The sequence below is a fragment of the Lissotriton vulgaris genome, chromosome 6 (genome assembly GCF_964263255.1).
Source record: "Lissotriton vulgaris chromosome 6, aLisVul1.2, whole genome shotgun sequence".
Lineage (NCBI taxonomy): Eukaryota > Metazoa > Chordata > Amphibia > Caudata > Salamandridae > Lissotriton > Lissotriton vulgaris.
Window position 1 is genome coordinate 1604041670 of NC_141694.1, and position 26451 is coordinate 1604068120.

Below are 26451 nucleotides of genomic sequence, written 5' to 3' on the forward strand. Positions count from 1 at the left end.
AAGATGGTCGCTATCTCCTTTTAGGTGTCACTAACTGGTGTTAGCGACAGCTTGATAATAGGGAAATAATTTTATCTCCGCTTTCATGGTTTTTAAAGCCAAAAAAGGGGAGATAAACCCCCTTGCTAATATGCCCCACGATTCCTTGGGGGTTTCAGCTGATAGGGCTTGGTATTGTGTTACATGGTAATTTTTCCATGAAACGTCAGAGGGTCGATGTAGGGGTTCTAGAAGAGGTGATAAACCATTTAAGCCTCATGAACAAGCGCATGGTCTTTTAAAGATTTCTGAAGTACTCGGGGCGGCGGTGTGTGTGTGCCCTCTTTCAGGAGCGGGCGGGGGGGCACTGCCAGCAACTTGCCAGGTCAGGTAGTGTTCAACACGTGCATCACCCTTTCTCTGCTTGCTATTGCGCTCCATGCTTCGGAAAGGTAAGAAAAAGAACGTGCATTTGAGTTTGAAATGTCCGATCCTGCAGCAGCACACTTCCAAAGCCCACACATGACAATAACCCGATTCAAGGCCCCATTCACCCGTTTTTCAAAAAATAGATAACACTCCAACAAAGTAAGGTTATAAAACTTTATTAACTTTTAACGATAATGAACAGAACAAAAACTAAAAACATTTAAACATTTATTAACACAAAAAGCAACAATGGTTAGAAGCTGTCTTTTGTGCGAATAGTCCCAAGGCAGCACAACGTGCAGAGTTCTGGACGGCACCCAGGTGATGTCGCCTGGGTGCCGCACTGGTTTAGGGATCCTACAATGCTGCTCCGAAAATTGGCGTGGGGCGTCCCGGGTGGGGCGGGGGGAGGCCTCGTCAGTAGCGGTTTGTTGTGCGAATAGTCCCAAGGCAGCACAACGTGCAGAGTTCTGGACGGCACCCAGGTGATGTCGCCTGGGTGCCGCACTGGTTTAGGGATCCTACAATGCAGCACAGAAAAACAGCGTGGGGCGTCCCGGGTGGTGCGGGGGGAGGCCTCGTCAGTAGCGGTCTGTGTCCAGTGTCACATGGCTGACACAACATGTACGACAGGCACCCAGGTGATGTCCAGTAAACTGCCGCACTGGTTTTGGTATCCTACAATGCTGCTCCGAAAATTGGCGTGCGGCGGCCCGGGGGGGGGGGGGGGGAGGCGGCGTGAACGGGCCTCCCCAGGTGGCGGCCATCTAGCTGAGTTGCGCTCGCTCTTGCGGCCACAGCGTCTCGCTCACCATGTTGTGGAGTTGCTCCCACTCTTGCAGTGCAGCGATAGGCGGCTGCCACATGGCTGTCAAAATGGCGGACGGCTCTTCGGTTTTGGGCCTGGTCCACTGAAATGGCCCTGGGACACCTTGGAAGTCGGACGCTTGCCTGCTAGGGCTTGGGCTCCATTCTCGAAAAGCGTCCCCTCAGCCGTGAAGATTGTATAAAAGTCTTGGGGGCCCCCGACTCCCGCAGGCTTCCGGTGGGGAGCGGCTGCCATGATTGCTCGCGGAATGACCACGACGGAGCCACGAGATGGTGGTGCTCTCATGCTGACGCCAGCTTCAGTCTGAATGATCCAGAAACAAGGTGGGGCTTTCATCGTTTGGGAAAAAAAATGTTCTAAACCAATGAAAAGTGTTATTTTTAGGTCATATGACCAAGCCTTCCATCTTTAGGAAACCAAAAGAAAAATGAACCAATGAAAAGTTTTATAAACAAGTCACATGACCTGTTCTGCGGCATAGGGCTACAAAAAGCGTAGAAAATCCGTTGGCACGTGAGGCGGCGTCAGTAGCGGACCGATGTGCGAATAGGCCGAAGGCAGCACAACGCGTCGAGATCCGGATGGCACCGAGGTGGTGTCCAGCAAATTGCCGCACTGGTGTGGCCATCCTACAATGCTGCGCCGAAAGACGGCGTGTCCAGCTGAGTTGCGGTCACTGTCAGTAGCGGACCGATGTGCGAATAGGCCGAAGGCAGCACAACGCGTCGAGATGCGGATGGCACCGATGTGGTGTCCAGCAAATTGCCGCACTGGTGTGGCCATCCTACAATGCTGCGCCGAAAGACGGCGTGTCCAGCTGAGTTGCGGTCACTGTCAGTAGCGGACCGATGTGCGAATAGGCCGAAGGCAGCACAACGCGTCGAGATCCGGATGGCACCGAGGTGGTGTCCAGCAAATTGCCGCACTGGTGTGGCCATCCTACAATGCTGCGCCGAAAGACGGCGTGTCCAGCTGAGTTGCGGTCACTGTTGCGGTACAGTGACTCGAACGCACCGAGATCCGGATGGCACCGAGGTGGTGTCCAGCAAATTGCCGCACTGGTGTGGCCATCCTACAATGCTGCGCCGAAAGACGGCGTGTCCAGCTGAATTGCGGTCACTGTTGCGGTACAGTGACTCGAACGCGCCGAGATCCGGATGGCACAGAGGTGGTGTCTAGCAAATTGCCGCACTGGTGTGGCCATCCTACAATGCTGCGCCGAAAGACGGCGTGTCCAGCTGAGTTGCGGTCACTGTTGCGGTACAGTGAGTCGAACGCGCCGAGATCTGGATGGCCAAGTTTCAAGTTTCATCTGGCAGTTTTTCTCCATCCCTCCTGGATCAAAGAAGGTGAATGCTAAATATGCCACCTGCCTCATCTGAACATATGAAGTTAACTTGTATACACTGTGGTGCTATGCTGTCCTATGGCAACATGAGCATCAACCTGATGAATACGGCATTCGAAAATCATAAATGCCCTAATGCACCCAAGAAGTAATTTTTTTTTTGCTCCAGTTGAGCCGTTTTCAATGCCTGTTTTTTGTTGTTTCCCCTCCATCAAGAACAAAACAAAAATACAAGGCGCCAAGATCCGAATGGCAAGTCCTGGATGTTGAGTGCCTCAGTTGAGAGTTCTGAGCAGTGCTTGTAAGACTGTCTGAAGCTTATTTGCACCTGCTGCAGCTTCACTAGGTCCGGCGGAACATTTTTCCTTTTCCTTTCTGCTTCTTTTCCTACAATGCGTTTCATCTGAAGACACGACCAGGTCCCTGAATGTGTGCAGGGGGACGCTATTGATTGAATGAAAATGGCGGCTTGACACAAAGCTGACTCAAGCGTTACTGTTGGTGCTATACAGACAAAAATTGGTTTTCAGTTTGTACATTCTTCAGGTTTTTTTTTCCATCCAAGTCTGATTGAGAGTTTGTAGAAAAATGGCTTCAGATTTTCCACATACTACTCTTCAACATTCTTCCTAAATGTAACAATGTGAAACTCACTAGGAGAACGGCTGTTTCTGTTTCCTTTCAAAATGCTGCCACCAATATTTTCTGAATAGAAGACACCATCTTGTAACATAAAGGGCCGAAAGGGGTTCTGGTCTGGCCGATGGTTGGTGGAGACATTTTGACTATATCTTGGACCTGCCCGGCCTCGCCCAAAATGGCGCCGGTATAAATGGGACTCGTAACTCTTTGCCCGCAAATGTATATCTAGAAAATGTTATTGTAAGTGGCCCTGTCGTATTTTAATTACAAAATGTACGTCCACCGATACCGCAACTGTTAGACACCTTTGTTCTTGTCACCTAATGGCCCGCTCGTTACGTTCTTCTACAGTGTAAATGTCTCCTCATCATATACGATTTGAGTTTGCTCCGTGGCCGGCCCACGTGGTTATAGGCCCGTATTTGTATACTGACATTTTCACAATAAAGGTTTTTAAAACAAAACACGGTAGTAGTATTTTCATTTGTAAAGTTTTTACTTTTAGTGACTGTTTTCGAATCAGTAAAAGGCAAGTGAAATAAAGCAGTCCAATTACATGACGGATAAAAGGTATAATATGTAGGAACGCAGTAAAGATAAATGGTCAAGGGCAGTTGTGTTTTTCATGTCTGCAACATAAAGTGATCGATAAGAATCTGATAATCAGGCGTATCGGCGACTAAGACAGCAGGCCGAATCTCTTTTACTCAACGGCTCCGTCATGGAAGGAAGAAACGCCCTTTTTCTCGAAAAAGGAATATATTTTACTTGCCAGACAGTTGTAAATTTTCCGGGAAAGTACATTAGCCTGGAATATTATAACATATGTTTGAAAAAAAAATATTGTTCGAAAATAATAAAAAGCGTAATTTTTAGGTCATAAGACCAAGCTTTTCATCATTAAATTAACAAAAGTAAAATGAACCAATGAAAAGTTTTATTAACAAGTCACATGACCTGTTATGCTTACGTTACGCGCTGCGCGCCGCGCCTCGGATCACTTCCGGGTGCGCTAACGCGGCGTGTCATAAAACGCATTACGCGACAACGTAGGTCAAGAATATAGTCTAAATGTCTCCACCAACCAGCGTTCAGAACACAACCCCTTTCAGCAGTCCAAAAAGTTCTGTTAAATGACAACAGAGGGGACAGGCAACAAGAACCATCAGTCAAAGAGGGGAGGGCAAGTTCTTCTCTTCCGGGTCATGTTGGGGCGCTACCGGAACTGATCGAATTGGTAGTCTACAGTGTTTCTGGATGTTTCAGACTAAAGCTGGCGTCAGCATGAGACCACTACCATCTCGTAGCTCCGTCGTGGCCATTCCACGAGCAATCATGGCAGCCGCTCCCCACCAGAAGCCTGCGGGAGTCGGAGGCCCCCAAGACTTTTGTAGAATCTTCACGGCTGAGGGGACGCTTTTCGAGAATGGGACCCAAGCCCTAGCAGACAAGCGTCCGAGTTCCAAGGTGTCCCAGGGCCATTTTAGTGGACCAGGCCCAAAACCGAAGAGCCGGCCGCCATTTTGAGAGTCCTGTGGCAGCCGCCTATCGCTGCACCGCAAGAGCGGGCGCATCTCAACTACATGGTGAGCGAGACGCTGTAGTCGCAAGAGCGGGCGGAAAACAGCTGAATGGCGGAAGAGGCACAGTGTAGCAAAAGCGGGCGGAATGGCAACTAAAACGATAAAGGGGCGCCCCACTACAGCTTGTCTTCAGGTCAAACGGATTGTGGGACAAGGTCCAGAATTGAAGAGTCATCAAAAGGCAAAAAGTACCGCCGGACCCCGGGAGCCGGCCGCCTATGTCGGGGGCGATCTCAGGCTACACCAGTGCTATAAGACTTGGGGAGGGTGTCGGAGCCAAGCGTCTTCTCCGAGTCCATGGCCATCACAGCGTCCCTCAGGGGCCTCCGTCAAGCTGTTTAGGAAGGTAACATATCACATTGTTTTCTAATGCAGTCAGGTCCACAAACGACACTCACTTACTTTGAGAATAGTGAAGCTGCAGTAGGTGGAAATAAGCTTCAGACAGTGTTACAAGCACTGCTCAGAACTCTTAACTATGGCACCCAACATCTAGAACTTATGCTATTTGAGAATGGTAGTGACATCGAAGCATCTCAGGGACCAAAACCATTAACGTACTTTCACGTATGAAAATCTTACTTGGGGAGGGGGCAGGAGCGAAGCGCCCCCTCCCAGTCAGCGCCACCACACCGTATGTTGAAAATCTGAAGCCATCGTTCTACAAAGTCAACCAAACTTGGATTGAAAAATCTAGAAAAATGTACAAACTGAAAACCAGTTTTGGTCTGCATAGCATCAGTAGCAACGCTTGAGTCAGCTTTGTGTCAAGCCGCCATTTTGATTCAACAAAGCACAGGCATTGAAAAAGGCTGAAATTCAGAACTCTAAACTATGGCACCCAACATCCAGGAGCTTGCTATCCGGATCTTGGAGCCTTGTGCTGTTTTCGATCTATTCACACATCGGTCCACTACTGACATCATCTTATAAACCAACGTTATGTAAATAGTTTTTTAATAAAATGTTTTACCCTGTTTCTTTGCTGGTGTGTTGTCTATATTTTTAATATTTGCATAGGGTTTGTCATTATTTTGTGCGGGATGGGTGATGGAGCCGAGCTGTCTTGCAGCCCTCATGGTGTGGAACTCAGTTCATCTCACTATTTTCGTATTTCTCAAGAAGGGTTGTTCCTAATATTTCTATTTTAGCGAGGTCAAAAAGAGATCCAATTAGTGGCCTACTGATTTTGCTCGATTACTTTTATTTTTTTTACACGATTTTTCACTATCTGCAAAGACTAAACAGAGTATTGCGACTTTGTGCTTGTTTGTAAATAGAGAATGATCCAAAGAGAACCAATTCTAAAACAGTAAATGCTTGGACAACAATCAATCAAATGGAGAGACAAGGAGGTACGACGGATTACAACGGAGGGGAGGGGGGGGGCAGCGTTCAAAGCACATCAGCGTGCATAAATACGAAAATGTTTTTATCTATCACGTACTTGACATTTTAAAGCTTTTCATATTTGCTATTAAAAAACCAATGAAATTCACAGAAAAAACCATAGGTTATAGTGGATATATAGTTAGGAATTTGCATTTACAAAACCTTGAAAATTCAATGAAAAAACCATAGGTTATAGGCCATATATAGTTAGGAATTAGCATTTACAAAACCTTATTTTACTCGCATAAAACCATTGAAATTCCATATATAGTTAGCTAACTATAAGCGCTAACTATATATCGCGCACCCGCAATCCACTGCTGATGATGTCACATATTACATCATTCATGACATGGTCAGTGACATCACTGATGACATCACTGATGACATCTCAAATGACATCACTGATGACAACTCAAATGATATCAATGATGACATCTCAAATGACATCACTGATGACAACTCAAATGACATCACTGATGACATCTCATTTGTCATCACTGATCACATCACTCATGTGATAATACAATGAACCTCTTCAGACTCTAATATAACCTTACATACACTCAGTATAAACAGACACTCACAGACTGTCACTCATCCATGGAGTTACTCACACACCTAGTCAGTCATGCAAAGAATCAATCACACCTCCATTTCCTCAACTATACAGTTATACACATCTTACTTATTCAAACATATAATAACACATATTTACTCTCTTATATAATCCCTGATACAAGCTCACAGTGATCGATACAGCCACTCACACATTCACTGGCTCTTATGTTCAGTTATTTATATATCTCAACTCTCACATGTATTGTGTTTTACATACGTACTTACTTGCACATGTAGCAATGAGAAATCCATTCACTCACCAACACACCCATGCACAGTCAACCGCCCATATAGCTGTTTCCACATGCACTCTTGAACTCATACTCCTAGTGAATCAACTGCTTACACATCTATGCACAGAGTCACGCACCTCCCAGCCACCCACACACACACTCAGCCTCCCATTCAAATATTTGGGCAACCAATCAATAACCCATATGGCCACTCTTATAGCTACTGATCAACACATGCAGCAGCTTACACAACAACAAACATACTGATGCACGAATTAAGACAGTTTAGTCACTAACCCATGTACTCAGTGAGACACATTTAATCACTCACTCATACAGTCAGTCATGCACCTACTAAATTCTTCATCCAGACACTTATACATCCACTCATTCTTCAATATGTGAAACATATTTAAACTTTACAGACACATACAATCACTGGTTGTTTTGATCAGTGATGTCATCAGTGATGTCACTGACCATGTCATGAATGATGTAATATGTGACATCATCAGCAGTGGATTGCGGGTGCGCGATATATAGTTAGCGCTTATAGTTAGCTAACTATATATGGAATTTCAATGGTTTTATGCGAGTAAAATAAGGTTTTGTAAATGCTAATTCCTAACTATATATGGCCTATAACCTATGGTTTTTTCATTGAATTTTCAAGGTTTTGTAAATGCAAATTCCTAACTATATATCCACTATAACCTATGGTTTTTTCTGTGAATATATATATATATATATATTTATATATATATATATATATATATATATATATATATATATATATATATATATATATATATATATATATAAAAACAACAAGTGCCCCTGCTCTAGGAAAATATTTGTAAAGACTCGGTAAGGTCAGGTTGTGATACAGCAGTAAATTGCGCACATCAATGGTGTTTCAGAATCCACAGTAAGAAAGTTCAAAGGGGTAGAGTCTTTGTTATAGAAAACAAATTTATTGTTCCTCTTGTTCTGGCCAACACGTGTTTCATCGCAGGGAAACAGGCTGCGAATCTTCTGGGCCTTTGGATAGAAAAACCGGAAGTAGTGTTAAGGCCAAAAGTATTAGTATTGCGCTATAAAAGCGTGGTCAGGTGATTCCTTACAAAGTATGAAAGGAAAGACCTTGCCCGGGAGGAGAAGAGTTTTAAAGCTGATGCGCTGAAAAACGGGTAATAAAGGCGGGTACACCTTAGAAAATTCGATCTCCCTCCTGTAGTTCCCGGTGCCGTTCTTCGTAAAACGGTGTACCCGCCGTTATTACCCGTTTTTCAGCGCATCAGCTTTAAAACTCTTCTCCTCCCGGGCAAGGTCTTTCCTTTCATACTTTGTAAGGAATCACTTGACCACGCTTTTATAGCGCAATACTAATACTTTTGGCCTTAAGACTACTTCCGGTTTTTCTATCCAAAGGCCCTGAAGATTCGCAGCCTGTTTCCCTGCGATGAAACACGTGTTGGCCAGAACAAGAGGAACAATAAATTTGTTTTCTATAACAAAGACTCTACCCCTTTGAACTTTCTTACTGTGGATTCTGAAACACCATTGATGTGCGCAATTTACTGCTGTATCACAACCTGACCTTACCGAGTCTTTACAAATATTTTCCTAGAGCAGGGGCACTTGTTGTTTTTGTACGATTTAGTGTGGATCTGTAATCCACCTTTGAGCGGTTAAGAGGGATTACCGCCCGCCCCCTTGCCTGGATTCTTACACTCTGCAACACGATAATGTGCGGTCACTAGGGAGTGCGCCTGTCCTATTCTGGAACACCTCAAACCCTCCCAGTATATCAATATATATATATATATATTTTTTTTTTTTAAGTCTGTTTATAATTTTTTCAGTCATAGACAAACAGTTACATTAGCATCAACAGTAGGCATGGAACAATAATTGGTACATTGGTGTGATTTTTTAAACCTTCAAGTTACATGGTAGTAGTTTCTTTCTCATGTTGTATAAGTCCAGGCCCCGAATACTTGCCATTCTAGTGAGCTCCTGTGCACCACATAACAGGTTCTGAAATGAACATTCAATCAGTTTACAGTTCCATCCTCCCTCTCCTGTGTGATCTATCCCACCATTTCATCTGCAATAGCATTGATTTCAAGTCCTACAGGTGCCAAGAATGCAGGTCACCCACACTCCATCTCCCCGTGATATACAATGGCATCTCCCCCATCCCACCAGAGCAATCTCCTGTGTCTCGTATGCATTAATGTAGTCACACAAGTTTATGGGGGGTTGCACGGATGTGCAATCAGGTAGCATGTTAGCGGGGCCCATATATCCCCGGGCCAGGAGGCTATAGGCAACAATTCAGCATATGTTGCAAGCCTCTCCTGGAAGATCATCAAATCATCGATCCAGCTCTTAAGTTTGGGTGCCCGCCTCCTCCCCCAACGACAGGCCACTCTTCTCTTAGCCATGAGTAGCACAAGGGCTACAAATTTGCGGTGCTCAGCTCGTAAAGTCTTAACATATCCTAACAGGGTCATCAATGGGGTGGGGTCAACATGCATATTTATCATCATTGACAGACCCGTTTCCAGTACTCATATATCCCAGGACATTCCCACACCAGATGGAGAAAGTCCGCACCTTCGGCCCGACACCTATCACATCTATCCGAGTCCCTTAGACCAAATGTATGCAGCTTAGCAGGGGTGTAATAGTCTGTGTGGGAATTTATAATGAATTATACGGAGCCTACTGCTGGCCGAGACCTGTTCAGTCTGCGAATAACAGAATTCCCAATGATGATCAGTCAGGGCAATGCCCAACTCCTCCCCCCACCGTGTACGGGACAAAGTGGCTGGGACTTCTCTCTGTGTGTGTACTGTACGATAGATCAAGGATACCAGATGTCTAGCTGTTGTGCACTGCAGTATCAGCTGTAATGGTGTTAGTGCTTGTGGTTCAGCTGGAAAATCCGGGGTCAGCGAGCGGATCCCGTGTTTAAGCCGGATATGCAAAAAAGTGTCCATCGGGGTCTGCTGTGTATTCTGGAACATCTGTTCCAGAGTTCGGAATAGGCCATTATGGAATAAGTCCCCCTAGGTGTGAATATTTGTACGTTTTTAAAAGTTGTGGAATATGGTTTCCTGCAAGAGAGGCATGCTCGGGTGATAAGTGAGAGGCAGCAATGGAGAGTAGAGCATGGATGTGCCCGGCATATGTCCTATGCATTGCCAGACTGAAATCGTACATGTAAGGGTCGTCGTTATCCTGTCCCTAGCACTCACATTATCACATATGACACCATCTACAGGTGTGGGGTGCGCTAGGCAGTGTTCCGCCGCAACTTGTGGCATGTATCTTGGTTGTGTTACCCAAAACCAAGCATAGTGGGCTTGCGTGCTCATGTAGTATGATTCAAAGTTTGGTACCCCAAACCCACCCTGTGAGTAGGGCCTTGTCAGCACGCTCCACTGCAGCCTCGGCTGTTTACTTCCCCACAATAGGCGTATCTGTTCCGTTCTCATAGTTTTGAAGAGGAAAAAAACAGGATAGTATGGTATATTGAGAAAGAGATAAAGCAGCTGGGGGAGTATCACCATCTTAATCAAGGATGCTCGGCCCACCACGGAGAGTGGTAAAGCTACCCATCGGGTAACATATTCCTTTATGCGGGTCATGGTCATAGCATAGTTCAGTCTCATGAGTTCCCCCCTATCCCTATTAACTCGTATTCCCAGATATTTCAGTTCCTCGTCACACCATTCTAAAGGGTAGTCCAACGGGAAGCGGGTTGTCTCCGGCATTAGTGGAAAAATATTTGATTTCCCCCAATAGTTTTGTATTCCTGATAATTTCCCAAATACTATAAATTCCCTAAGCACCGGGTTCAGATTCTGCTGTGGGTCACAAATGTAAAGGGTGATGTCATCCGCATAGAGAGAGACAAGTATTTGACACAAATTGCATCTACGGGCCTTATCATTGTGGTGTTGCCTCAGTTTTGCCACCAGCGGTTCCACTGCGATAGCAAAGAGTAATGGGAAAAGCGGGCATCTTTGGCGGGTGTCTCTAGTGATTTGGAATGTTTGCAAGACATGCCGATTAATCAAAACCTTAGCTCTCGGCAAATGGTATAACAGCTTAATCCACGAGAGGAAGAGGGGTGGACGCCCATTCTCAGCATCACACCAAAAATATAGTCCCACTCGATAGAGTCAAAGACCTTTATGGCATCTAAAAAAACTGCAGCCATAGGTCTTGTGAAACATTGTTCAAGATGGCTCATAGTGTCCTCAGACTATGGAAGGTGGCCCGTCTGGGCACAAACCTCGGTGGGTCAGGAGGATCAAGGTCTCCAACAACAGACCCGGGTAGGAGTCACATTGTTGTGGCGGTTTACCTGGCTTCAACAATGAAATTATGAGGCCTTCCCTCATTGAGGCCGGGAGGCTACCCATTTCTAATGATTCCTCATATACCTCACGAAAAATGGGGGCCATAAGGCCAATATATGTTTTGTAGAATTCTACTGGGATGCCATCAGTCCCAGTGGGCTTCCCGGATTGCATACTCATGATGGCTTCCTTAACCTCATCTAATTCAAAAGGGGTGCATAGGAATTTCCTCTGCCCATCGCTTAGCCAGCCCAGCGCCACGCCCCCCAGAAAATTGTCCAGATGCAGAGCATCCACTCTATTCGCGGTGTAAAGCCGATGATAATGGCGCGTAAAGGCGTGAAGAATAGTGGCCGTGTCTCTATAGACTATCCTGTCTAAATCCTCAAATTGCAGGACATAATTAGCACAGTGAGGTTTTCTAACTAGTTGTTCCAGGACCTTACCTGGTCGTTCACCTTCTCCATAACTCCTGGCTACCCTATATTTGCCCCGAAACCACACCTCTCTTTGTGCCATGTCCATGTACTCTGTGAGTGTGTTTCTAAATTTTGCCTCAGGGTCTCCATTTGGGCCCACTGCCAGTTCACCGTCCAGTGCCTTGAGCTCTAGCTCCAATTTTCGAATGGAGTGGAATATATCTTTCAGGACCCGAGATCCTTTCGATATGCTAAACCCATGAATCGTGACCTTAAATGCCTCCCAGATGATTTCAAAACTGTCTACCGAGCCTTTGTTACGTTCAAAGAATTCCTGTATTTCTTCTAGCAATTTATCCTGAAATACAGTGTCAAGTAGGATAGGTGCATGTAGTCGCCACCCACTTCACGGCATAGCAAGATCCCGGGAAGAAAGCGTGAGCAGAACCGGGGCATGATCTGAGTACGCTCTAGCCAGATGTCTCACTTGTGATAACGCAGGGGCCAATCCTCGGGAAACCAACCAATAATCAAGCCGTGCCCATGTTGCTGCCTGTGACCTGTAGTGCATGCCCTCCTGCGTATTAGGGTGAATGTACCTCCATGCATCAGTCAATTGGTAGGTGTCCATAGTGTCATTCAGCATCGCCTGCGATTTAGTGCAGTGGTGTGGAGCAAGATGTGATCTATCCAGCCTGGGGTGAAGCGTGACATTAAAATCACCCCCCCCCCAAATTATGTGAGTAGAGCCCACTTCCAATATTTTGGCCCACAGTGATGTAAAATAGCTCGGTCATCAGTATTTGGCCCGTAACAGCAGGCCAGCGTGAGGGATTCAGACCCTAGTCTCCCCCATAGTATGCAATAGCTACCCTGTGGATCGCATGAAGTGGCCGCTAGGTGGAATGGTACCCACTTCTTTATGAGGATTGCTGCTCCCCACGCGTATGTGGAGTAAGAGGAGAATACTCTATGTTCCGCCCATCCACTTGCAAAGTTGTTAGATCTCTGTGGTGCGAAATGAGTTTCTTGTATCATAGCTATGTGCACTCGATGCCTATCTAGATAAGCCAATATGTGTCTCTTTTTTCGTGGGCCCCCAGGCCTCTAACGTTCCACGTCATAACATTCAGGGCCTCAGAACTTACACTAGGCTCACTCCCAGAGATCTCGCCCTATTCGGTAAAATATATATTGAATGCTACCCAGACAACTTGTACCAACATATAACATTCCTGTAAAACGCTTGTAACTTCTACTGAATACTTCAAATGACCACCTCTCACCCCTCCAGCAAGTGACATTCTGATGCCTACATACAATACAACAATCCCACCATTCACCCTCCCCTCCCAACCCCCCCCTTGTTGCAGTCTGAAACATATCCCCCCAGTACCACCCACCACCCACTGAAGCAACCCCAACTTGCCAGCATCATTCTCCCTCCCACCCCCACTGCAGAGTCCCTATGTGCCCTGTGGTGGACAAGTCTTGGGGTACACCCATTGGGGGTCATGTCAGGGTGGCAACACAATAGCCCCTCTCCCATCGAACCCAATCCAGATGGAATAATCGGGCCCCATGTGAGTCCGGGGTGCCCAGTGTGCAGTAATTGTAGCTTATTAGACCAACATCACATGTATCTTACCGTCCGTTAGTACGAACCCCATTCCGAATCATTTATACCACTAACTCAAAATTGCAGTCTTATCTTGACAATGGTGACGTGCTTCACTGCGAGTACTCCTCAGCTCACGTCGATACAGATTGCAGCAATGCAGCTTCAGCACCATCCGCCCGGCTTGTGCGTTTCACAGACTTGAGGGAGCCCTCCACTTGTTGCGGTTTTGAAAAGAATCTTTGTTTGCCTTGATGCGAGACACGGAGTCTCGCCGGGCACAGCAGCGCGTAATCTATCTGTGCTTTCCTCAGCTTGTTTTTAACATCCAGAAACTTTCGCTGTTCCTCCTGTAGCATGGGTGTAAAATCTGGATAGATGGATAATGTGTTCCCGTCGTACGACACAGTCTGCTTACTCCGTTGCGCCCTTAGGGCCACGTCGCGGTCTCTATAATTCATGGGCGGTCCACCCCCTAAGCTTACACAAATATCCGATAGCGCTCAGACGCAGCAACTGCTAGGAACACCACAGTTTGCGTCGCTCCTCGGAATGTCACAGTGGGCAGAAGAGGGCCCCACAACCAACAGGGACCTCTCAAATGCAGCTGAGTCCTGTTACCGTATTCCCCCAGAATCTCCAGATTTTTACATTCAGCAGATGCTTAATTCAGTGCCCTGGTCAACGGTCAACTGGGCTCCTGCGCTGCTCACCGTGGTCAGGGAGTTAGGGCCGCCAACGCCGGTCAACCTCCCTCCAGCAGGGTCTCTCTCAGATACGCTGGTTCCGGCAGAAGACCACACCACTGGTCATCAATAAACTCTCCAGGCTGCCGGGCTGTCTTCCCGCCATTCCTGCTTTCAAAATGGCGCCTCCAGCAGCCCCCAGCAAAAGCCAGCGCCTCAGTGGGCTAGTTGTCCACTTCTAACCACTCAGCTATATGAGGGGGGTACACCACCCAACTTCTGCGCCCCCTCCTCACTGCGGTCGGATTGTGAACCGTACCGTTACTCTCCACTACAAGTGCCTAGTCTTCATGCAGGTCGCGGCAGGGGGGCAGCTGCAGTGCTCGCCGCTGGTTCACGCGGCCGCCTCACCTTCAATCCGTCCGTAGCCCCAAAGACCCCTCAGGTCAAGTCAGGGCAGCGATGCGCTGATAATTGCCCCAACGCCACCCTCAATCTCCCCACAGCACGGGCCACCGACTTCTACAGCGCAACACCTGCGGTACTTTTCATTTCCCTGTCGCCCTCCACCTCACCAGCAGCACAGTCCAGCGAGCGCTGCACGGTCCCAGCGTCCAGCAGCACCCGTCTTCAGGCACATTCCGTTCAGGCACAGGGTAAGACCGCACCGTTTCCGCTCCCACCGCACTTTCTTTTCAAGTAGGCCTTCGAGTCCTTGACACATCCACGGCCTCAGTTAGCCTTTGCGACCCTGCCTGCTCTCCTGGTCCTCACACGTTGTCTCTCGGCCCAGGCTTTAGCATGCCATAGTTCACGCGGGGTGAGGCCGATTTCTTCCAAACTGGCAGCGAGTCTGCGTGGGGTACAGGTCTTTCAGTAGGCAGCGGTTTTAGATGTTTTTTGAGGCCACCAAGCAGGATAAATAATAGGATTAGAACACTGGGCTGCAGGAGCCTCACCTCAGTGCGGCAATCTTGCTAGTGCGCCACCTAGCGCCCCCCAGGCAAGAAAATATCTACTTTCTAAAAGTGATATTTTCAAACACAGAATGTTAAAACCAACTTCACTAAAAGATCTATTTTATCATTCTGAGTTCAGGCATACTAAACTCGAATTTCTACCTTGTTCCCTAAGTCAGTTAGGATTATAAAATTCTGGCCTATGGGGAACAGGTAGCCTTACAATAGTGAAAAACTAAAATGGCTGTAATTCACCATCAGGACATACCACACACATCAGGGCATGTCCTATTTTTTACCAACAATGCACCCTGCCCTTGGGCCTACCTTAGGGGTGACTAATGTGTAGAAAAGGGAAGGTTTAGGGGCTGGCAAGTGGGTGCACCTGCCAAGTCAACATGGCAGTATCAGACTGCACACAGGCTCTGCAATTGCAGGCCTGAGACACACTTTACAAGCTGCTCTGGTGGAAAAATCAGTGCTGCACGCCCACCAGCCGCCTTTGATTTACACGCCCTGGGCACACGCAGTGCACTGTACTAGAGTCTGACAAGTAAAACAAACAAGCCAAACATGGAGTCACTAATCCATACATCAATTTACCACAAGGAGCACTTGCACTGTGGTGCTGGTTAGCAGTGGCACAGTGGCCAAAAGCATTTAAAACCAGCAAAAACATAAGATTCAACAACAAAAACATGGAGGGGAGAACCAAGCCAATGGTGCCAAGTCTAACACTCTTACAATAATTTTTACTTTTCTTTCTTATGTTCCAATTTTATTCAATTTTTTAAAACTTTTTGAATTATGTTTCAACTCAAAAACTCCTTACTATTTCAAACAAAACTAACTCTTACCTCCGATCACAACAAAACGACAGACTCTGATCTTCATAACACCTTTAAATCCTAAAATAGTTCTACCGGTTCTAGTGTGCCACCTCCCTCACTGCATGCTGATAGAAACAGCTGTTTTGGCAGTTGGTAGGCTAACACTCAAATATACTTTACACTGATGGCCGAGCATTAGCTTCAGGCCATCAGTATTGCTCAGATCAACTTCTTCAAAGTGTCCATCATGCACGTAAGCGTGACGTCGTCACTCACCCTACGGGCACCATCAAGGAATAATCTGTTCCTGTGGAACCCGTTGTCAGGTCTGCCAAGTATCACGCAACGGATGTGACTAACGCATTTCAGTGTGGTGTTCCGCAACACCGCACTGAAATGCTTTGTCACACATTTTAATGGCACTGTCTTTGCTCTGTACCAACCGCGCTGAAGTGGCAACGCCAGACTGCTGCTAGTGCGCGCCGACCTCTGTGACTCTCAGATTCCTATAGTTAAAGATGATCTTGTGTACTACTGCTGCTGCTACAATCTATCTTAAAAATGTATTTCTGAAATTCCCACCCGTGGCGCGATCGCGAGCACTGGCGCGGCTGAGTCACTCACTACAGCCCTAACGTCAACCAGCCTAATGGCAGGCCTTTGCCCATTCAGACACTGTAACCCGCGGCGGGCGGGGCCTGCCCTCAGCAGTAGTTGCCTACTGGTGCACTGCCGCCGGGGAGGGGGAGGGATGTGACCTCACATCCTGGATGTAGGAAGTGAGGTTGGGATTGGTAGGAACTTAAGCGGGAACTCGACCGGAGAATGGATTGCCGCGCGCCGGGGGCAGACTGAGTCACTGTCCTGTCCTCGTCCCAGCGCATGAACTCACTCAGTGTGTGTGGACGGTGCTGCGCATATTTACTGGTGTTGAACGTGGGCAGCATCACTCAGCAGCATGGCGCCTGATTGGCCTCGGCCGCTCTGGAGTCACCGTCACCCCGGAATGCAAATGCCAGGGTAGGAGCCAAGGGGACCTGTCGGCATACACTGGCTACAACATGGCATCATCATCTAATTGTTGGTCCGCCGGCCCAGCAACGCACATGCCCAACTAGTGCATTGTCTGATTGTCAATTTCCTGCCTCAGCGTCCGGTGTAGTGAGCACCTGCATGATGCCTAAGTTAAAGGAAAGCAGTCCAGAGTAATGAATGCCAGAACACACTGCAGTACTGAGCCCCAGTAAGGATAACCACTGCTTCAGCCTATCTACTATCATGCCAGCACCAACAGCATTCAGCTAAATTATCAGAGAAAACTGCATTAGAAAACCGACACCAGTACAGTAAGCGTTTTAATATCTTGGCAAATACAAAAGGTATTTTACCCATATTTGTACATACTTTAAACCGTGCATATGATATAAAAAGGTTATACAATGTGTTCCCAAGCTGCCCTAAGAACACCTGACTGATAATGTAAACAAAGATAGAAAGTGTATTTCAAAAATTAATACGGACAATTCATATAAAGTTCCATAAAAAATTAAGTCAAGGCCTTAGCAAACTGTTAAATGAATGATGGCTGGTATTTTTTTTGCAAAAAGTGGCAATCCTAAGTGAGTACCTATTGAGGCCGCATTTAGAGGCCACCACTCTCTGCAGCACTGAACCCCTGACAGATGACAGTACGATCATCTTAGAAAGGGGCAGTAGGTGAGTGAACTTCCTTTTCAGGTATTTTATAGTCGTTTCAATATCTTTTTGAAACTTCTCATTACTTGAAAGTGTGTAATTTCGGATCTTTATTTATTTCAATGCACTTCATTGCTTGATTTGACTTGTGGAAGTGTCACTGTATGTGTTACACATGTTGTCACATGTTGCCATTGAATGTCACTCATATGTACAGTGAAATCATGAAAATGTGACACATAAGAAGTCAGAAAACCTGCCAGCTTACGTGCTTGAGACTGAGAGACAGAAAATCGCTTACCTGCACTTGCTATGATATAAAATTTGCTTTTTGGGATACTGTGTGTTCATAGGATGCTGTGTGGTCATGAATGATCAGATTAATAATATCATCTTCTGAGCAGCTGCTGTTTATGCCCTCTGTTACTGAGAACTGCAGTCACACTTTCATTTCTGGTGCTTTGCAGCAGTTTTCAGATCTTTTCAGTTTCTTGTTGCTCAAATGGTGTAATTTCTGATATTTAAATGTTTACCTCGTCTTCTTTCCGTGATTTTGCTCTTGAGAAAGTGTCACTCATAATCGTTGAAATGTCACTCACAATTACACTGGAAGTATGAAAATGTCACACATAGCAATCTGAACCCTTGGCAGCTTTAGACACAACACTCTCCCCCAGCCTACCCAGGACTTCTAACTACACCGCAAACCAAAAAACTAAAAAACTTTCAGCCCATATCTCTGCTCCCTGCTCCAGCAAAGATGCTGGAAGCACATCTTAATAAACATTTTGCTGCATTTGTAGAGAGTTTGGGCTGTCTTGACTCTTCCCAACATGGCTTCAGGAGGGAACACAGCACCGAGTCGGCCCTCACCATAGTATTGGATAACATCCGCACGCGTGTTGATGGGGGCCAGACCCCCCTCCTGATCCTTTTGGATCTGACGGCGGCCTTCAATACCCTCTCTCCCTCAGTGTTAACAGCTCGGCTGAGGGAGGTTGGGATTCAGGGTTCAGCCTTAGATCTACTCACCTCTTTCCTCAGTCATCGAGTGCAAAGAGTGAAGTTGGGGGAGTATCTATGTCCGTCCCTGCCTGTGCAATGTGGGGTTTCCCAGGGGTCGGCTCTTAGTCCGACCCTATTCAACATCTATGTGACCCCACTTGCCAGGCTTATCAGATCATATGGGATAGAGATAGTATCCTATGCGGATGACACCCAGATCCTTGTCTCTCTCTCCCAGTCTGGTGCCCCGACTGCCTCCAATTTTAGATCTTGTATGGAGGCAGTCGGACAATGGATGATTCACAATTCATCAAAACTAAATGGGGAGAAGATGGAGGTGATGGTGTTTGGAGGGAAAGATGACGTATGGTCATCTTGCTGGTGGCCAGACTCATTAGGATTTTGCCCCTCCCCTACCTCCTCTGCAAAAAATCTGGGGGTCATGATTTATCCTGCCCTCAACCTAGATAAACAGGTTAGTAGAACCATCTCTACCTGTTGGGGCATCATCCACATTCTGAGGAGAATCAGGCACTATCTATCCCTGCAGGCAAGAAGACAGCTGGCAGTTGCCCTCATTGGTTCCCGGCTGGACTACTGCAATGCGCTGTATACGGGACTGAATAAAAGTCTACTACAGCGCTTGCAGGTAGTCCAGAACGCTGCTGCCAGGTTTGTGCTGGATCTTCCCAAGCGTGCCTCGGCCACAGCGGCCAGAAAGCTGTTACACTGGCTCCCTGTTGAGGACCGTATCCATTTCAAGACCCTATGCATGACCTATAGGGCCCTTGCCAAAAACAGTTCCACTGGTGTAGGATCTATCCTGTCCCGCTATATTCCTTCTAGGGACTTGCGTTCCTTTAATAGACTTCTCCTGTCAGTCCCTCGCGTCAGAAGAGCTAAATGGGGCGGCAGGGCTTTTTCCACCTTGGCGCCCAAGTGGGGGAATGCCCTCCCACTGGAACTAAGATCCCTACCCACTCTTCAGGCATTCAGAAGTGCTCTGAAGACGCATCTCTTTGTGCAGGCTTATCTGTAATGGTGTCATGCCTATGTTAATGATATGCTTTGTTAGGCGCCTTGATGCCTTCGGGTTATTGTCTGCGCGATATAAATTTTATTCAAATCAAATCAAATCAAAGCACTTGTGGCGTAACCGTATTTCTCTTTTCCCTTTACTGAAGTTTACTTAAAAATACCTCAATCACACGCACTTAAAAATGCCTAAATCACACACTAGCATCTAACCTATGCCTGCAAACTACCTAAGTAATTTGCTCAAAACCCATAGATTGATTAATCTAAATCCAAATCACAGAATACTTTAAGAATTACACGAGAAACATTGTTCATACAAAAACATTTCCTAATACAGTTATCTTTTTAAACCATTTACTTAATATAACTACAATTATTTACCTTAAATACAAGAATACATTAATACATGAATTATTCGTACAAGCCACTTGAGACCCTTGCGGGTGAGTAGTGCGCTATACAAGTATCAATTTACATTAATTAACAATACTTATCTGTCAAGGAGCAGCAAACGAAAGGGGAAGATGGCTGCTATGACAGAGTTTATATATGTTAATGGAACATTCAAAGTGCTGGAATTTTTGTGTTGGTGATGTAATACTTTGAAGTGCTGCAGGGAGCTGGCAATAAAAGTGATATGCATAATGCTAGCCTACGTGTGGAGTTCTCACTAGACAAAACTGTATAAGGGATACTGATTGGAAAATCACATGAATTTCCAAGAATTGTCATTGAAACCTTCACCTGACAGAGCTTTCTTTGTGGATTTCTTATAGTTTTTGTGAATTTAAAGAAATAGCAACTCTATACTCAAACATAGCAGCACATCTTCGAATAAACATGTATTTATTATTATGACTTCTCAATAGGGAGTGGCCCCCCGGTGTTCGTTGGTTCCTTTGTGCTTAAGGTTGAAGTGAATGTTTTTACAAGCACAGCTTTTCCTGCAGTGGATCCCAACAATGACACTATCACGTATTCTTTGGTTGACCCTGCACCTCTAGGAGCATCGATTAGAAAAGGTAAGTTTGTTTCACATGTCAAATTTTTGTACTTGTTAAACAAATTAATATGTTAGAAATGTATCTACAGGAGTATATCTATTTTACGACATGAACATCTATGCGACAGGGCCCTCTTTTAAAGGACAACAGTAAAACGATGTTACAGTATTATACAGGAAATCATTGCCAGCGAATGAGGCTAACATGGTAATGCTGCATGCTTTCACCCAGTCAGAAAAACTTCAAAATATTGTGGCAATTTCCACACATAAACTGTGCCAAACCCAGATTTGCACCTGAATCAGGATTACCACACTCTCTTGAATGAAGGTATTTTGTCGTATTTTTAAAACCCACCAAAGCCTAGAGTTTCCCAGTGTGTTAGTTGGATGATCTAATGGTTTTTCCACCAACACAAAAAAAACACCCTTGCGTTTACACTTCAGATAGCGAATGCTTACCACTGAATAACACATTCTGAGTGCATTTGGCATGCGGTGAAGGCATGATAATTTTGACTTTCCAGTTGACATAATATTTTCCACAAACTGCATTCTTCTGACATCTTAGGCAATGCGGACAAAATGTAGTTGACATGTTTTAGAGCTATTATTTTCATATATTCATACCTTTGATTCTTGGGCCATCAGACAATGGTTTGCTGACCTGGACACCTCGGAACAGGAACCCCGTTGAGCTGACCATACGTGTCAATGATGAAAACTCTGGTTCGGTTCTGACCCCAACAATAAAAATGTGCGACTGTGCCAGTGGTGGAACATGTGATTTCAGCAAGATTATTGAACAGCATCATAATGGACGTTTTCAGGTAAGCAGTATTTTAGAGATTTTGAAATCCGCAAAGAATACCGTAGGGGAGGTGGTTGCCACTGAGAAAGTCTTTCACAGAAACCTTTTAAATAATTACAATAAATAAATGAAAGTTTGCCGGATTGTCCAGTGCCATCGTTGTCCTCCATCACTGTTAATCAGAGAGGTTTAATAAAACATTACTTTATAATTATTTTTTTTAAATATTATACATTTGTTGGTGAGTGTGTAAAGCAAGTGATTCCGATGAGTAAGAGACATATATTTTATTTTATTTACTGGGGAAAATATGTAAAGTGTTCTGCAGGCACAAAACATTTGTAAACTCAAATCACAACACAATAAAAATCCCACAACCAATTTGGAAAAATGCAAAAAAATGTAATGAGTAAAATGACACCAAAACGATCAAAAACTAATTAGGGGATATGGAATCGCCAAATTGTTGGAGATTAAAGGCAAAACGCACAAAGAAAAAGTAAAGTAGCAACCAGTAGTCACTGCTTGCAGTTGACCTGCACACCATTTCAGGCTGATCACAAAAGAGCACTGGTCATACACCCAGCGATGTCGTACCAGTCAAAGATTTTACCATCTGATGTAATCTCTGAAATAGAAGTCAAAATCTACTAGCGTTCAGCTTGCAGGCTGAATCCTCCCGCCCTATACTCGCTGGACAGGGTCCTGGTGTAGTCACTGGTTTCGGAAAGAAAAGCTCATAGCAGGGGAAATTCAAATATTGTGGCTGCCAAAGTCCTCGTATTGTGCAGATACTATTTGTGCCTTCCCCCGGTCAAGATTTCCTTATTAAAACTTGGAGGCGAATATAGAAGTTCTTTCCCTGCCAACACAGTGGTCCGTGTGCTTGATTTAAATGCCGGGAGACTATAAGTGTGCTATGGTGGTGACTTCTCCATCACCGCTGTAGCCGAACTTCTGCGATGGCCTCATGGAGTAAGACGAATTGGAGAATTGGCTACATGTCCATCCAGAAAATTAGGATGGATGAACATATAGCCGCTCCTATGCTGTCTGTCACCACCAGGCAAACCCTGGTCAATAAGGGACAGTGACATGCAAAAATGCCCACCTCTGCCATGTGAGATCACTCACATGGCAAGGGGGGCATTATCTTTTTTTTTTCCAAAAAGAAAATTCTGATTTTGGGCTTTTCTTTTTGAAAACAAAACATCAACCAGGGCCATATTTATCAAAATGTAACACAGTACAGAGCAGCATGAAAAACTTGCTGTGCTGAGTTACAGGCAAAGGGCAGGAATGCACTGTATGTATCACAATACACTACATTCTTGCCTTTTTCCAGCACTGACGCACATTAGGCTACTTAGCGGCAATGTAGGTACTCTTGCACCATGGTGCGTATGGTTGTTTTTTTGGATAAAGGGGCACCTTCCTGCACAAACATAATCCCTTGAGACATTTCCCTCTTACTATGTGTGCTGCATAATGCAGTACACATAGAAATAAACATATTTGTCCTCTTTATTCCTCTCCTGTGAAGGAGTAGCATTTTGCTGCATTACCAGGTCTACCAGTCATGATAAATCTGGGAATGCATCAAAATCCTACGGTGTTGCGTGAGAACACTTGCACACCACCCATCAACTGCCTCCCTTGGGCAGAGTGACACAACACATCGATTTGTGCTGTGTTGCATTACTCTGGATTCACCATGCTACTCAGGGCCATGCAAGGGAGCATTGCGTGCCTTGATAAATCGCGTTGTAGGGGTTGTGTTGCTTTTGTAAAAGTGATGCAATCCCTTGATAAATATGGTCCCAAGTTTGGTGCTGGGCTTCGTCATGTTTATAGAGCCCTGCACCAAACTGCTGAAAGCATTGACAGGAACTGCCGTGACAGGCCTCCCGCCGAAATTTTAATCGGACCCTCAGTCACTTTAATGGAGCTCAAAATACTTGATTGGGGGAAAGACTCCAACTGTATCAGATAAAGTTGCTTCGAAATCTGATACCTGCTCACAAGGTCCTGCTGATGCTCCTGAGGTCTTGGAAGTTCAGAAAATCAACTTTTTAGAGTTTCTGGAGCTGCTGCTCTTGGTCACATCCAAGGCTTCCAGGATGTTAGGTTCAGCACTTAGTGACCAGGACTCACATTTGCAGAGTCCACCGGCAGGACCAGTCCAGATCCAATTGTTACAGGTCAGCTGGGCATTTCAGTAATAAGGCCTCTTGCAACTGGCTGTGTTCCTATAGCCACCCAGGTGGTCAGCCAACTGATGCTTTGAGTCTACTTCTTAGTCCTGGGTACACGAGGGAGCATGTGCAGCACTGCAGGTATCTGCACAGTCCAGTCCTTTTCTGTTCTACTGCAGGTCCAGAGAGTGTTCTAATGAGCTGTCAGTGTGGTGTCAGCTTTGCAGCTTTAAGTTTTCACCAGCCTGTGGATGGGGAGACTCTCAGACAATCCCAAATCAATACAAAAAAGTTCCAATGAGTCACTTTTCCCACCTTTCCAGCACATCCTGTGTGCATTACTGCAAGCTAGCCCACGGTGTGACCCGGCTTCGAGTGAATAACCTGAGGGTCCACGCTGACTGAAACTTTTAAGAATTATTCCGTGATTGACTACACAGCCTGTCAAGGGACCTTCACATGACCGTATGTGTATCAACACACTAGAACTCAGAACGTGCTTGTACTAATTTTCTTGTGGATTACTGGCAGTGGGTAACTTCCGCTCCCGAATTCACTGCGTTTCGTGTCCACTTCATCTTCCTACACATTAGTCCGGCCGGGTTGGAATTATCACCGGTCAAGGGCCCTGAAGAAGTCGCGGAGCAATTCTCCATTGTGCGACGAAACACGTGTCGGCTGGCTTTGTCCATCTTTATTTCTTGTTTGAAAAGGATTAAAAGATTGCAACTTGATCCAGACAAGACCTTTTCCTTTCATCCTGAAGACACTTGTCATTTATATGTGTGGTTTCTCTACAGACAGCTATCATTTCTTGGTACTGCCTTTTATGTGTGCCTAGGCTATATGTTTCATATCCCACTGTGTGCTATTTTGAGGCAAATTCAGCATGACAGAATCTTTCTGCTCCTCAGAGGAGCTTGTGTGCCAGCCAGGGTTATCTTTGGGGAGGTGAGCTGCCCCCTCTCCCCCTCACCCATAGCTAGGGGGAGGGGGAAACTGGTTCTCGGTTGCATGTTTTCTGGTTCAGGGAGGACCTGGCTTGGCAGCTCGGGCTGGACTGTTCTTTTGGAACAGGGTCAAGATTGATTTGCATACAGCTGGTTCCAAACTGAGGTGACATGGTGTGCAAAATAAAGATGGATTAGGTTGCGGCCCGAGTAATTACCAGTGGCTGACATTATTTCAAGCATTCCATCCATCATTTTTTTGTATACTTTAGTGTGTTGTCCTAAGTGAAACGGGTACACCCGGATGTTGGTTCTGTGCATACTGTGTCACTGAAACCAAGCTGTACCCAGCTGATGAGCCCATAACTAGGGTGAAACCAGTGCTGGGTTGTTTGTGTTCTGGTTCGGGAAGGACCTGGATTGGCATTTTGGGCTGGGCTGTTCCGATTTGAACAGGGTCAAGACTGATTTGCACTTGGCTGGGTCCAAAACCTTAGGTTACATGTTGTGCACAATAACAATGGATTGGGATGTGCCTAAAGTTATTTCCAGTGGCTGAGATTATTTCAAGCATTCCATCCATCACTTTTTTGTATACTTGTATACTTTTATCTGCAGTGGACCTACAGAACAAAAGGCTTCTTTTTCCCAGGTCCCCCTTTACACCTAGTCATGAATGGGAAGGTCTCACCCTGGTTCCTTGCAAGTCATGAACTGTAATCTATCACATACCTCACACCCAAGTCTTCCAGTGAACAGGCTGAAGCCATTATTTCTACTCTGGGGGCAGTTTTCACACCCCATTAAGGAGAAGCACTGGCAGGGTTTTTTAAATTAGCCTACTGGAAGCTCAGGTAGGTAAAGAGTAACTTTTTAGAAGCCATTTTTTTAAAAAAAATACGAAAAAATCAACTTTGTCAATTTATTGCATTTGTTATAAATATTAGAAATATTGGTTTAATCTCTTCTGTATTGTATCCCAATCCAAAATTAACAGATGCATGATTGTATTCTGCACTACAGTCTTTCTTTTAGGACAGTTGCAGCCCTTAACAGTGAACATAGATTTTAGAGGCTAGTCACCATAGCTACATGCCATCATTAAATTCCTGCAATTATCACTTTTAAAAATTAGGAACCCTACCTTGTGGCTACAAGGCCTACTTAGGGGTTATACATTTAATATTTAAAAGTAGGGTGGTTTCCTGTCAAAAAGATTTCCTGCAGGATTAAAGGCTACATGAGAGGCTACAAAGCTGGGCCTGACGCTATGCTTCCTTTCTCAGCCTAGTGGATGGCACAGCATTTATTGCAGTCCACAAAGATTCCTAGGGAAACAATTGTGGACATCTGTCCCTCGGTCTAACACCTATATCTGTTCCTCCTTAGTCCAGAATCGGTATGCAACTTTCTATTGGCACAGCTCTCTAGCAGTGACGGCTGTTGAGCTTTGAAAAGGGTGAGGTGTAATACTTTTCCTGAGTTTTAGTGACTAAGCGAAGTAAAGAAAATGGGATCAAATAGTGCACTTTAAAGTTAAATATTCACATACATTTTCTAAAAAAAGCCATAGGCTCTGAAAAGTCACTCATTAAATATTTAAGTATTTTTCGTGTTGAACTAAGTCAAAGAAACGTGATGCTCTCCATGAATAAACTCCTTAATTTTAAATAGTCTATCGGTACCCCAAAATGTCAAAGTGTACCTCCATTGTTCCAGGTCCAACATTTTGCCATGGGTGCAACCTTCCACATGCTACGAGTGCCCCCCTTAAAAGTTCATACAATATGCTAGTGTCAGAATTGTGCCA

General features: G+C 45.4%; 1 protein-coding gene across 1 annotated transcript in view; it reads left to right on the plus strand.

Annotated features, from left to right (window-relative positions):
* LOC147709194 (uncharacterized) overlaps window positions 1-26451 on the plus strand; it is a 575919-nt gene that overhangs the window by 329505 nt on the left and 219963 nt on the right. Inside the window, exons 14-15 of the mRNA XM_086925447.1 lie at window positions 20552-20704; window positions 21337-21515. Of these exons, the coding sequence (XP_086781573.1) occupies window positions 20552-20704; window positions 21337-21515 (332 nt within the window). The remainder of the gene's footprint in view (window positions 1-20551; window positions 20705-21336; window positions 21516-26451) is intronic.